General features: G+C 40.7%; 1 protein-coding gene across 3 annotated transcripts in view; it reads right to left on the bottom strand.

The window, feature by feature from the left end:
* Sbno1 (strawberry notch homolog 1) overlaps positions 1–14,237 on the bottom strand; it is a 73,443-nt gene that overhangs the window by 24,984 nt on the left and 34,222 nt on the right. For all 3 annotated transcript variants that reach the window (XM_045131981.1, XM_045131980.1, XM_045131979.1), the window contains 7 exons: positions 12,358–12,519; positions 10,406–10,541; positions 10,229–10,334; positions 9,964–10,117; positions 8,330–8,512; positions 7,531–7,628; positions 3,555–3,706 (listed from right to left, as the gene is read on the bottom strand). In XM_045131981.1, the coding sequence (XP_044987916.1) occupies positions 3,555–3,706; positions 7,531–7,628; positions 8,330–8,512; positions 9,964–10,117; positions 10,229–10,334; positions 10,406–10,541; positions 12,358–12,519 (991 nt within the window). The remainder of the gene's footprint in view (positions 1–3,554; positions 3,707–7,530; positions 7,629–8,329; positions 8,513–9,963; positions 10,118–10,228; positions 10,335–10,405; positions 10,542–12,357; positions 12,520–14,237) is intronic.

Consider the following 14,237-nt stretch of genomic DNA (forward strand, 5'->3'; position numbering starts at 1 on the left):
TGGCTTAGCAGTTAAGGCATTCACTTGCCATGTCTAAGGCTCCAGGTTCAATTCCTCAGTACCAATATAAACCAGATGCACATGGTGGTGCATGCGCCTGGAGTTCATTTGCAGTGGCTAGAGACCCTAGCATGCCAATTCTCTTATAAATGAGCAGCAAAATATTAAAAATAATAACATTAAACCGGTTAATTAAGCTTGTTTGCAAAGTCTGGGCTCAATTTTCCAGCCTAGCAGCAGCTAAGAAACCTGGATGTGCACACCCATGTGCAAATAAATGAACATATAAAAGATTGCCTTCAGCTGGGGTTTATGGTACACGCCTTTAATCCCACCACTACAAAGGCACAGGTAGAAGGATCTCCATGAGTTAAAGGCCACCCTGAGACTACATAATGAATTCCAGAGCAGCCTGGGTTAGAGCAAGACCCTACCACAAAAACAGAAAAACAAAACCAAAAAATAAAAAAAGGTTGCCTTCATGTGCACAAGTTGTGGTAGTGTATGCCTTCAATCCAAGCACTCAGAGGCAGAGTTAGAAAGATCACCATGAGATGAAGGACTACGCTAACCTGGAATTCACTATGTTGTCTCAGGGTGGCCTTGAACTCATAGTGATCCTCCTTACCTCTGCCTCCAGAGTGCAGGGATTAAAGGCGTGTACCTCCATGCCCAGTTCTCCCATTTAAAATTTTTGTTTATTTACTTATTTGAGAGAAAGAAAAAGACAATAGGCAAAACCTCAGTTTTATTTGTGTTTTACTTATGTGGAAGGGGAAAGAAAAGAATGGGGACACTAGCACCATTAGCTACTGCCAATGAACTCCAGATGCATGTGCCATTTTGTGCATATGGCTTACATAGGTATTGGGGAATTAAACCTGGTTACTTGGGCTTCACAGGCAAGCACCTTAAGTGCTAAGCCATTTCTCAAGGCCAAGAACCTCATTTTTTTAAACTGTCTTTTTGATAGTATAAACAGATAGATAAATATATATATTTGACAGAGAAAGAGGCATACAGAGAGAATGAGCATGCCAGGGCCTCCAACTACTACAAATGAATTCCATGTGCTACCTTGTGCATCTGGCTTATGTGGGTCCTAGGGAATTAAAACTTGGTACTTTGGATTGTAGGCAAGTGCCTTAACCACTAAGCCATCCCTCCAGGCCAAAACCTTTTTTTTCTTCAAGGTAGGGTTTCACTGCAGCTCTGGCTGACCTGGAATTCACTGTAGAGTCTCAGGGTGGCCTCCAATTAATGGTGATCTTCCCACCTCTGGCTCCTAAGTGCTGGGATTAAAGGGGTGCACCACTACACCAAGCTAAAAAACCGCATTTTTATTTCTATTTATTTATTTGGGGGGGGGGAGAGAGAGAGGAGAGATACCTCCAGCCACTGCAAATTAACTCCAGATGCATGCACCCCCAGGCAAGCACCTGGTTTACATGGGTCCTGGGGAGTTGAATTTGGGTGCTTTGGATTTGCAGGCAAAATGCTGTAATGGCTAAGCCATCTCTCCAGCCCCTCAAAAACCTCATTTTTAAAGGTAAACAAGATGTTGATTTGCACTATTTAATATTCAGAAAAGAATTGCAACATACAAAAATTAAATATAACACTAAAAGGTTCCTGCCTCTGCCTCCTCAGCAATAGCCTACCAGCATGCTCCACCATGCCAGGCTAAAAAGTTATACACTAACCATGGAATATTGTTTACAATTACGGAAATTGCCAATAAAAAAATTAAAATAGCCAGGCGTGGTGGCGCACGCCTTTAATCCCAGCTCTCGGGAGGCAGAGGTAGGAGGATCACCATGAGTTCGAGGCCACCCTGAGACTACAGAGTTAATTCCAGCTCAGCCTGGACCAGAGTGAGACCCTACCTCAAAAAACCAAAATAATTAAAATAAAAAGTTCTTATACTAAAGCAACAGTGAAAACAAAAATCAGGAAAGAAGAACAAATATTTTAGCTATACTAAAGCACCACTGTGTCTGAGAGAGCGTTACATGTTGTGCTACTCATATAGACGTTGCCAATTAAAGTCTAATAGCCAAATCCTTTTCAGGCACATTAAAAATTTTGTATCCTATACTAAGTGGAATACATGTCTGGAACTGCATAAAGAACACATAGTAGGGCTGGAGAGATGGCTAGTGGTTAAGTACTTACCTATGAAGCCTAAGGACCCCAATTCAAGGCTCGATTCCCCAGGACCAACATTAGCCAGAAGCACCAGGGGGCGCATGCATCTGGAGTTTGCACTGGCTGGAAGCCCTGGTGCACCCATTCTCTATCTATCTGCCTCTTTCTCTGTTGCTCTCAAATAAATAAATAAAAATAAACAAAAAATTTAAAAAAAAAAAAAAAAGAACACATAGTATCCCAAGAGTTTTTTGTTTGGTTCCTGCTGTGGGTAGATCCTAGAGGTTTGAGCCCTTAAAAGCATTATCTTCCTATTAGTATCAAAATCTTAGAGAGGGTAAGTTAACTTCTGAAAATCAAACAGCTTAGAAAGCATGTAAACATAACTTCAGCTCTACATTTTTATAAATGGATTAACAAACGGGTGAAAACTAGTAACTAACCAAAGGATCTTTCAGCTGTAACCAACAGGGCATGTTGGCACATGCCTGTCATCATCCAAAACTTCTTGGAAAGGCAAAGAAAGCCGTGTTATTCAAGGCCAGCACAGGCAACTATATACAAAGCCCTATATTAAACAATAAAGAGCTGGGAATGTGGCTCAGTAGTAATGAGCTTATACAGCATGCACTAGGCATCTAAATTCAACCTCAAGAAAACCAAAACAAAAGGAGGGGCGTGTATTACGTTACCACTTTCATATATACCTATTTTGGGGGGGAGAAGTTCAAGGTAGGATCTCACTCTAGACCAAGCTGACCTGCAATATACTATGTAGTGTCAGAGTGGCCTTGAATTCCTGGTCATCATCCTACCTCTGCCTCCCCAGTACTGGGATTAAAGGCATGTACAACCACACTCGACTCACTTCCTTTCTTTTTTTGGTTTTTCGAGATAGGGTCTCACTCTAGCTCAGGCTGACCTGGAATTCACTACATAGTTTCAGGGTGGCCTCAAACTCACAGTGATTCTACTACCTCTGCCTCCCGAGTGCTCAGATTAAAGGCATGAGCCACCACTCCTGGCTACTTCCGTTAATTTTTAAGACAGCTCAACAACAGAATAATTCAAATTTTCCTTCCAATGTCCCATCCATGAGGTAAGTAAACTTGTCTAAAAAGCTGGAACATCTGGCTGTTTAAATGATATAATGTATGACTGAGTGTTTAGCCTGCGTATCTAGCACCGGTCAACTGTTCATGCTGTTAAACAAGTAGGATTAAATTCAAACCAGTATGCGCAACACTGAAAATAAACACGGATTTGCCAGATTACTCACAAAATACAGCTGCTTCAAATTGGTCAAATGCACCTGCCTAGCATACATGAATCCCTGTTGCTACCCTTAGCAAAATGCTCTCATGTACAGAACTTTCAAAATCAGGTATTAAAAGAAAAGCACTCACCTTTCCGCTTCTTTACTTTATTTTCTTTACAAGGGCTATCTCTTGGTGAACTAGTGTTACTTGGAGCGGTTAAATCGATTCCTAGCAAACTATAAAGTTTTTTCCTGTCTGGAGCAGGGAAGTGTTTTTCAATGAGTGACTGCAACACTCCTCTGTAGAAAAAAGAAACAAACAGTGACAATTACTACTTCACTTGGCAAGGAAACATGATGTATGTAAAGTCTTACTGTATGTATTTCTTAGGAGAAAAAAATGTTTTCTGACATGTTCACATATGTGTGAATATATGAATGCCAGAGATTGACATTAAATGTCTTTTTCAATCACTCTTATCAACTGAGGAAGGGCCTGTCATCTGATCCCCCAAAATACCCAATTTGTCTAGTCTTGCTAGTCAGATTGCCTTAAGAATCCAGATCCCAAATGCTGGAACCTGCCTAGCATTTATATTTATGTTGATGATTCTAACTCTGGCCCTCACATTTGGCAAGCACTTTATCCACTGACCATTTCCTCAGCCCTTAAATTTTAATTTTCTAGGTGCTGCTTATCCAACTGAAATATAATATAAACCAAGCCAAATATGTCTTTTGTAGTGTATATATTTAAATAAAAACAGGGCATAATGGTATATGTTCATAGTCACAACTACTAGGAAGACGAAGGCAAAAGGCTAACTTGAGCCAACAAGTTCAAGACCACTCTAGACAATATAGCAGGATCTTTACTTACAAAAAAAAATAAGAGAGAAAGAAGGAAAGAAAAAAAAAGCTAGGCGCGGTGGTTCACACTTTTAATTCCAGCACTTGGGGAGGCAAAAGCAGGAAGATCACCATAAGTTTGAGCGACCTTGAGATCCTTAAGATTACATAGTGAATTCCAGGTCAGCCTAGACTAGAATGAAACCCTACTTTGAAAAACAAAACAAAACAAAACAAAACGAAATGCTAGGGCTAGAGAAGTTGTCTTAGCAGTTAAGTCATTTGTCTGCAAAGCCAAAGGACTCCAGTTTGATTCCCTAGGATCCACGTAAGCCAGATGCACAAGGAGGCATATGGATCTGGAGTTCATCTGCAGTGGCTGGGCCCCTGGGACACCCTCTCTCTACCTACCTCTTTCTCTCTCTCAAATAAATAAATATTTTTAAAGAAAGCTAGACGCTAATTTTTTTTTAAATTTTATTTATTTATTTGAGAGTGACAGACACAGAGAGAAAGACAGACAGAGGGAGAGAGGGAGAGAGAGAGAATGGGCACGCCAGGGCTTCCAGCCTCTGCAAACGAACTCCAGACGCGTGTGCCCCCTTGTGCATCTGGCTAACGTGGGACCTGGGGAACCGAGCCTCGAACCGGGGTCCTTAGGCTTCACAGGCAAGCGCTTAACCGCTACACCATCTCTCCAGCCCATAGACGCTAATTTTAATGATATACATTTAAAAATTATTTACATATTTATTTAATGTATTTGTATGAAGGCACTAGGGTCTCTTGCTGCTGCAAGCAAAAACCAGACGCTTGTGATACTTTGTGCATCTGGCTTTTTGTGGGAATTAAATCCAGGTCAGCAGATTTTGCAAGAAAGTGCTTTTAACTACTGAGCAATCTCTCCGACCCCATAATATACTTTAACTCAATGTATCACATCAATTGTACAATCTGTCAGATGCTTTAATATTATTTTTTTGAGGGCTTTCCTGAAACATTTCTATCACACACTCCAAGTCTAAGGGCCTATTGGGGAAAAGGTGGCAGTAAGAACATAACAGCCAAAGGAAGGGCAGGACTGTTTATAATGCAGTCTACCACATACAAAATGGCCTGGATATCCAATGACCCCACATTGCCTGGTACTACCTACATAGAACCCTCATAATAGGAGGAAAAGATAAAGACACCAAAATAAAGAGAAAAACTAATTGAGAGGGGGAGGCGATATGATGGTGTGTGTATTTGTGAAGGGGAAAGTTGGGGGGGATTGTCATGGTTTATTGTATATAATTATAGAAGTTGTCAATTAAAAAAATATACTGGGCATGGACACATGTCTGCAATTCCAGTCCAGTACAAAGCTACGAACAGAGAATGGAAAGCTCAGGAATCATTAAGAGATTCAGTTTCGGGCTGGAGAGATGGCTTAGCGGTTAAGCGCTTGCCTGTGAAGCCTAAGGACCCCGGTTCGAGGCTCGGTTCCCCAGGTCCCACGTTAGCCAGATGCACAAGGGGGCGCACGCGTCTGGAGTTCGTTTGCAGAGGCTGGAAGCCCTGGCACGCCCATTCTCTCTCTCCCTCTATCTGTCTTTCTCTCTGTGTCTGTCGCTCTCAAATAAATAAATAAAAAATTTAAAAAAAAAAAAAAAAGAGATTCAGTTTCGAGGCAAAAGAAAATGAGTAAATTCACGGTGTACTGCAGATGTGCACATAAAGGAGGATAAAGACATACACATGCTTAGACCATACACACAACATATCACATGACCCCAGTCTCCCTCCCACCCACAAAACCCTTTTTTGGGCAAGGGAGATGATTCAGTGGATACTTGTTAAAAGTATTGACAGATCAAGCTGGAGTACTTAACCCTATGAGAAATCCCACACACTGTGGTGACTTCTATAATCCCAGCAGACTGACACTGATGGAGAGATGAGAGGCAGAAACAGAAAAATTTCCCAAAGCTCATAGGAAGCACAGCAAAGAACATTAGCAAAGGGAGACTCCTGCCTCAATTGAGGGAGACTGGCGACATCCTACCCCCAAAGTTGTCCTGACATCCCTGTGTACCTGGCAAACGTACCAATGCCCAACATGCACTTACAAACTTGCACACATATATAAACAAATCACTTTTATAGTATGTAGGGCTGGACAGAGATTAGCAATTATGTGCTTGCCTGCGAGGCCTAAGGACCCACGGTAGATTCTCCATATACCACAGGAGCCAGACTCACAAGGTGATACAAGTGGGAAAGGTCGCACCTGGACAGAAGGTGGTGTATGCTCATCTGGAGTTTGACTGCAGTGGCTGGAGCCCTTGGCATGCCAATTCTCTTCCTCCCTCCCACCCTTTCTATCATAAAAAAAAGAAAAAAATAGTATGCACCTTCAAAGGAATACTTGACTTATCACAAAGCCAAGAAAAAGTTTAGAAGCAAACTTATAAAACTTATAATCTTAGTATTTATGTTATTTTTAAAACTTTTTAAAGATACTGTGCTATTTCCAATTTTCAAAATGTTTACTTGTCAGCAGGAAGTGTGGAGAAAATGAGTATGAGTGCAACAGGGCCTCAGGCCTCTGAAAAATCAACACTAGTAGCAGGTGCGACTTTGTGTGTCTGGCTTTGTGTGTATAATGGGGCTCAAACTCAGAGCGTCAGGCTTTGATAGCAAGCATATTTAACTGATGAGGCATTTCTCCAGCCCTTATTGCCAATTTTAATAGCAAATCTGATTGGGAGAAACTATAGTTAGTGTCACTTAGGAAAATAATAATTACAAATACACAAATATGAAAATCAAATGAAATCAATGTCAGTTTCGAGGATGTAAAAAAAATCAACATAATCAGGTACATACTCTGTAAAGTTGCCAAAATATTTAATGTTTCAGAATTATACAGTATCTCATATGTATGCCATTATTTAACAATGACTTATTGCTATGTAGGAAAGTACAGGATTGCAAAAACTCAGATAAGGAAACTTTCTTTTTTTTGTTTTTGTTTTTTGTTTTTCAAGGTAGGGTCTCACTCTAGTCCAGGCTGACCTGGAACTGACTATGTAGTCTCATGGTGGCCTCAAACTCATGGTGACACACCTACCTCTGCCTCTTTAGTGCTTGGATTAAAGGCATGTGCCACCACACCCGGCCAGATGAGGAAACTTAGAGATGATACACATAAACCAAAAATGTTAGCTAAAGGAAATACCCACATTTGGTATAATTGAAGTTAAAACCAGAAAGAAATTCAAAAACATTACTTGGCAGTTGACACAAAATCATTTAGTTCTCCTCCACCCTCTTCCAAGGCTTCTAAAGTTCTAGCTTCTCCTGTAGACTGCAGACCAATTACCACACACTGAAGAAAAGAAAATACATTAATCATACTTAGTAAAATTTAAAAATTTTTCAAAAAATAACACCCATAATTTAAAGCAGCTTAGACTTCATTTATTCTATATATGAGACATGATATGTCAATAAAATAGAAAAAAGAGATTACAATAGTGTGCTGGACTCTTGATCTAAATTTATGGAGTTTATATCCCTTTGTTTTAAGTACATACATATTAAAGAAGAGAACGCAATCGTATGAAAAAAATAAATAACTGCTGGTGGTGCACGCCTTTAATCCCAGCACTCAGGAGGCAGAGGTAGGAGGATCGTGGAGAGTTTGAGGTCACCCTGAGACTACATAGTAAATTCCAGGTCAGCCTGGACCAGAGTAAGACCCTACCTCTGTGTACAATCCCAGCCTTAAATAAAATTTACTCTTACTTTCTTTCTACAAACTAAGTGTGGTAGCACACACCAGAAAGCACTGGAAGGCAAAGGAGTGAGGATTACGCTGAGTTAAAGGCTAGTATGGTCTACAATATCAAGTGCCAGGTACATAGCAAGACTGTCTCAAAAGCAAAAATAATAAAAACAACATTAATAAACAGAAGTTTTACTTTACAACTACTAATTCAGAAATGTCAGACAAAACAAAACATCACCCTCTTAAAAACTAGGTAATATTGCACAAAATAATGTATTTTTTAAGTTTCTCCAACTTACTTTTCCATTCTTGATTTCTTCCCGGGCTAGTTGCACCACCCTTTTAACTTTGGATGCTATACATAAGTATTTGAAAAACCTTTGGTGAGCAGACCAGAACTGACCCCACATGGACTTCTTCATGCGCTGCTCAGCATCAATCAGTTCTGCAGCCTGTTGAAATCGTTCTCTGGCGATGACCCACTGCAACAAGTCAACAGTTCACACCTTGGCATACACCTCAGTCTATGTCTAGCATCTAGGCCTCAAAATTTGTATTGCCAGGGCTGGAGAGATGGCTTAGCAATTAAGGCACTTGCCTGCATAGCCTAAGGATGTAGGTTCAATTCCCTAGCATCCACCTAAGTAAAATGCACAAGGTGGTGCATGTGTTTGGAGTTCATCTGCAGAGGGTTAAGGCTTTAATGCACCCATTCTCCATCTGCTTCGCTCTCTCTCAAATAACTTTTTTTTTTTTAATTAACCATTTTTATTTCCTAGCCTTGCATGGTGGCACATCCTTTAATTCTAGAAGGACCACTGTGAGTTGGAGGCTAGATAGTGAATTCTAGGTCAGCCTGGGCAAGCGTGAAACGCTACCTTGAAAAAAACCTAATAACAACAACTATGTCTGTCTGTCTGTCTGTCTGTCTGTCTATCTATCTATCTATCTATCTATCTATCTAATCTTTCTCCATCCTAATGCAGCTATTTTATGATATAGGTAAGTGACTCTTAATTTTGAAAACTGTATGACTGAAGTAAGTGGCTTTTTTACCCCTAACGTCTCACTCTAACCTAAGCTGACCTGGAATCCACTGTCATCTCAGGGTGACCTTGAACCCAAGGTGATCCTCCTACCTTCCAAGTGCTGAGATTAAAGGCATGTGTACCACAGCTGGCTTTTTTCTGGTTTTGAGGTTGGGTCTCACATGAGTCAAGGCTGACCTCAAACTTACAGTGATCCTCCTACCTCAACATCACAAGTGCTGTGACTAAAGGTGTGTGCCTCCAAGCCTGGAGAAAGAGAAGAGGTGCAAACAGGGCCTCTAGCTGCTGCCAAGGAAATCCAGACCTCATGTGTTACTCTGTGTATTTGGCTTTACACGGATACTGGGAGCCATGTGTGGTGGCACATGCCTTTAATCCCAGCACTCGGGGCAGAGGTAGGAGGATCAACCTGAGTTGAGAGCCACTCTATGACTGCATCATTAATTACAGGTCAGCCTGGGCTAATCCCCCAATTAAAAAAAAAATTAAAAAATACAAAAACCAGCACCCAGGAGACAGAGGTAGGAGGATCTGAAGCCACCCTGAGAGAACATAGTGAATTGCAGATCAGCCTGAGTCACAGCAAGACCTTACCTTGAAAAAACCAAAAACACACAAACAACAACCACCCAAGGGTACTGGGGAATCAAACTCTGGCTAGTAGGCTTTACTGGCAATCACTTAGCTGAGCCATCATCTCTGCAACCCTAATTAATTAATCTAACAAAACAAAAACTTACAAAAAAAAAGATAGTGCTTAAATTAAGCATGTTCTAATTATTTGTGGGTTCATAGCTAAAAAATATGCTTTAGAGAGTGTTGACAAACATCATGCTGGATAAAACTAACAAAGACTATCAAATTGACAATATAACATTTCTCACCAGCTTGACTGCTTTGTTATACATTTTAACATAATTCTGAGAAAGAAGAACTTCCTCAATTTTGAACGTCACTCCAGTAAAGCTCAGCTGACGAGCAATGTACATTCCTCTAAGCTTCATATCCATAGCAACTATTTCCATGGCACCAACACCTCTGAATAAAATTGAAACACACAGTAACTATCAATACATAAAGCATGACTTTCACACAGTTATGGGAGTTTACTAGAAACACATTTAAGAACACTCCTGAAAGCTGCATTACCTGCGTTCCACAGCTTGAATAAAATCACTGAATTCTCTAAATGGAGTTCCTTCACCCCATATTCCCAGACGGTTCATATAGGCCATGTTGCGAGGTTCAGAAGCACCTAGAAAACCTCAGTATTTAATAACTGCAAAATTAATATTCACAAACATTTAAAATTAGAGAAATACTTACCAGTGGCACTGGCATAAACAACTCTGGCTTTTGGCAATTTGTTTTGAAGCTCTAAAACTGCTAAGCCAGTCTTGGTTGGCTTTGAAGAACCAACAGGACATAAGTTTTTGGCTTTATGGCATTCATCAAACACTATCTATAGGAAATGAGTTGAGGAACACACCACATGCACAAAATTGTCTAGAAACTTCCAAGATTTCCAATTTACTCAGGGCCCAGAAATTAAAGATACTTTTTTTTTTTTGGCGGGGGGGGGTGTTCTTTATATTTATTTGAGAGCAAATCAGAAAGAGACAGAGAGAATCCAACCACTACAAACGAACTCCAGATGTGTGCAACCCCCTTGTGCACCTGGCTAACATGGATCCTGGGAATTGGGCCTCGAACTGGGGTCCTCAGGCTTCACAGGCTAGCGCTTAATGGCTAAGCCATAAAGATACTTTTTTATAAACATTCTGGTATGGCTTCCATTTCCAGCCACCTACCCATATGAAGCCAAAGACCCTGGTGCATGCAAACAAGAGAGAGGGAGGGAAGGAGGGAAAGAAGAGGGAAGGAGAGAGGGAGGGAGGGAGGAAAAAAGAAAAGGGAGGGGAAAGGGTGGGAGAAATGGAAGGATAAGCAGATTGCCAGACAGACAGGAAGGATAGATAACACACAGAGAAAGCCATGTTTATATCCCTCCTCTACCCCATCCCTCTTCCTAGCTAGCCTCTCAGATATCCACTAAAAAAAGAGTGAAGCAGGGTACGGTGGCACATGCCTTTAATCCCAGCACTCAGTTCCAGGCCACCCTGACACTACATAGTGAATTCCAGGCTACAGCAAAATAGGGTCTCACTCTAGCCCAGGGATTAAAGAGCTGGGATTAGGGCTGGAGGGATGGCTTAGCTGTTAAGGAGTTTTCTTGCAAAGCCAAAGGGCCTAGGTTAGATCCTTCAGGACCCATGTTAGCCAGATGCAGAAGGGGGCACTCACATCTGAATTTCGTCTGCAGTTGCTGGAGGCCCTGGTGTGCCCATTCTCTCTGTGTGTGTCTATCTCACCCTCCCTCTGTAAAATAAATAAATAAATATGAAATACTTAAAATTATATATATATTTTAAAAAGAACTAGGATTAAAGGTGTGCGCAACTACATCCGGCTATTAACATTTTTTATAACTTTATTTTTAAAGATTTTACTTTATTTATTAATTAGAGACAGAGAGGGAGGTAGAGTGAGAGAGAATGGGCACACCAGGGCCTCTAGCCACTGCAAGCGAACTCCAGATGCGTGTGCCCCTTGTGCATCTGGCTAACATGGGACATGGAGTATCAAACCGGGGTCCTTAGGCTTTGCTGGCATATGCCTTACTCACTAAGCCATTTCAACAGCCTTTTTTATAACATTTTTTTTAAAGATTTTACTTTTACTTACTTAGTTATCAATTAGAAACAGAGAGGGAGGGAGGAAGGGAGAGAGGGAGAGTTATAAGCATGTTTTAAAAAGCAGGACACTTTCTATCTGACACACAAAACATCCACCGATGACTCTAATCAATGAAATGTTCATTACAACAACTGTAATATCAGGATTCATTTTATCCAATGTCTATTTGTATGTAATTTTTATGCCACTAAAAACAAATATGGGGGTGGGCAGATGGCTCAGTGGATAGATAGAGCTTGCTGTACAATCATGAAGACCAGAGTTTGAAGCTCAGCATTCTGGAGGCAGAAGAAAATGTTTCCAGGAAGATGGATAACTAGACTAGTTCAATTAGTAGGTTCTAGGCTGAAATGTGAGAGAGACACTGCCTCAGTAAATAGAAGACTCCTAATGTCATCTTCTGGCATCTATATACACTTAACTCCCACAAACCTGTTCAGCAACATGAAATGAAAACTTGAGCATACATACAAACATACCACATAAAACAAATGCAAACATTTGTTTTTCTTAAAGGATACTACTCCATCGAAGTCATCACCACACCAATGCAAAAGTTGTTTTAACCGAGTTTTGTATTTACCGCCAGACTGGCTTTCACCAATAAGGGAAGAATAGGTAGCAAAAATAACACCCTTTTTCACACTCCCATTGTGTTTGGAAGAAATTTTTCCATATTTAAACTAAAAAAGAAAACAGGAAAATGCAATTAATATGTGTTCCTCTAAGAAACACCTCACCCAAACTTATGGATGACCTGATGCCTTCATAAAACGTGTATGAAGTAAATACAACAAAAGGTGATACATAAAATTTTATGAACACATGTATGTACAAACATAAACCACTGTACATCAGTCTTCAAAGCCTAAAATCACTCTACAGCCACACTACCCTGAATGGGCCCAATCTCATCTGATCTCAAAATTTCATGAACATATGTATGTACAAATATAAACCATTGCACAATATTCTAATTTTTAAAGGCTAAAATCAGTATACAGCCATACTACCCTGAATGTACCCAATCTCATTTGATCTTAGATGCTAAGCAGGGTCCTACCTGGTTGGTACTTGGATGAGAGACCACCTAGTAATACCTGGTGTTACAGGTTTAAAAAAAAAAAAGCCAGGATGGCTGGAGAGATGGCTTAATGGTTAATTAAGGTGCTTGCCTGTGAAGCCTAAAGACCCCGGTTTGATTCTCCAAGTCCCACGTAAGCCAGCTGTACATGGTGGCACACGCATTTGGAGTTCGTTTGCAGTGGCTAGAGGCCCTAGCGTGCCCATTCTCTCTCTCTCTCTCTCATATATAATTAAAAAAAAAAAAAAGCCAAAAACAAAAAACTTCCCTTTGCTGGGCATGGTGGTGTACACCTTTAATCCCACCACTTGGGAGGCATGAGTAGGAGGATTGCCATGAGTTCAAGGCCACCCTGAGACTGCATAGTGAATTCCAGGTCAGCCTGAGCTAGAGTAAAACCCAACTTCATTTAAAAAAAAAAAAAAAAAAAAACCTCCCCTATTAAAAAAAGTATCATGGAATTTATTTTACACAAATTTATTATGCATTTACTCTAATGCCAAGTGCTATTATGAAGTTTTAAGGAATATGTAAGTATTATAATGGCTTTGGGGAGAGAGCTTAGTGGTTCAAGGTACTTGCGTGCAAAGCCTAATGACCCAGAATCCAAATAAAGCCAGATGACAAAAATGGTGCATGCATCACTGTTCATTTGCAGTGACAAGAGGCCCAGGCATGAGCTCTCTTGCTCTCTCATGTGTGCATGCGTGCATATATGTGTGTGTGCGTGTGTGTGTGTGTGTGTGTGTGTGTGTATATGTTTTGTTTTGTTTTGTTTGTTTCTTTGTTTGTTTTTCAAGGTAGGGTCTCACTCTGGCCCAGGATGACCTAGAACTAACTATGTAGTCTCAGGGTGGCCTTGAACTCATGGTAATCCTTCTACCTCTGCCTCCCAAGTGCTGGGATAAATAATGTAAAAAGAAAAAATATTATAAGGTGGGCTTGGTGGCCCAAGTCTCTTATCTCTGAACTTGAAGGTGGAAGCAGATGAGTCAGGAATTCAAGGCCAGCCAAAGCTACAGACAAAGAAGTTCAAGGACAGCCTGGGATACTTGGAACCCTTTCTCAAAAATGCTAGAGATGGTTTAGAGGTTAAGGCACTTGCCTGCGAAGCCTAAGGACCCATATTCAATTCTCCAGATCCCATATTAAGCAAGATGCACAAAGGTGAGGTAAGCACACATACCCACTAGATGGCACAAGCATCTGAAATTCTATTGCACTGGCAGAGGCCCTGGTATGGCAATTCTCCATGCCCCCCTTTGGGGGAGGGGGCAGGGGAGGGCTCTCTCTAAAATAAAAAAAGTGGGGCCTGGA

This window comes from Jaculus jaculus, chromosome 13 (assembly GCF_020740685.1).
Source record: "Jaculus jaculus isolate mJacJac1 chromosome 13, mJacJac1.mat.Y.cur, whole genome shotgun sequence".
NCBI lineage: Eukaryota > Metazoa > Chordata > Mammalia > Rodentia > Dipodidae > Jaculus > Jaculus jaculus.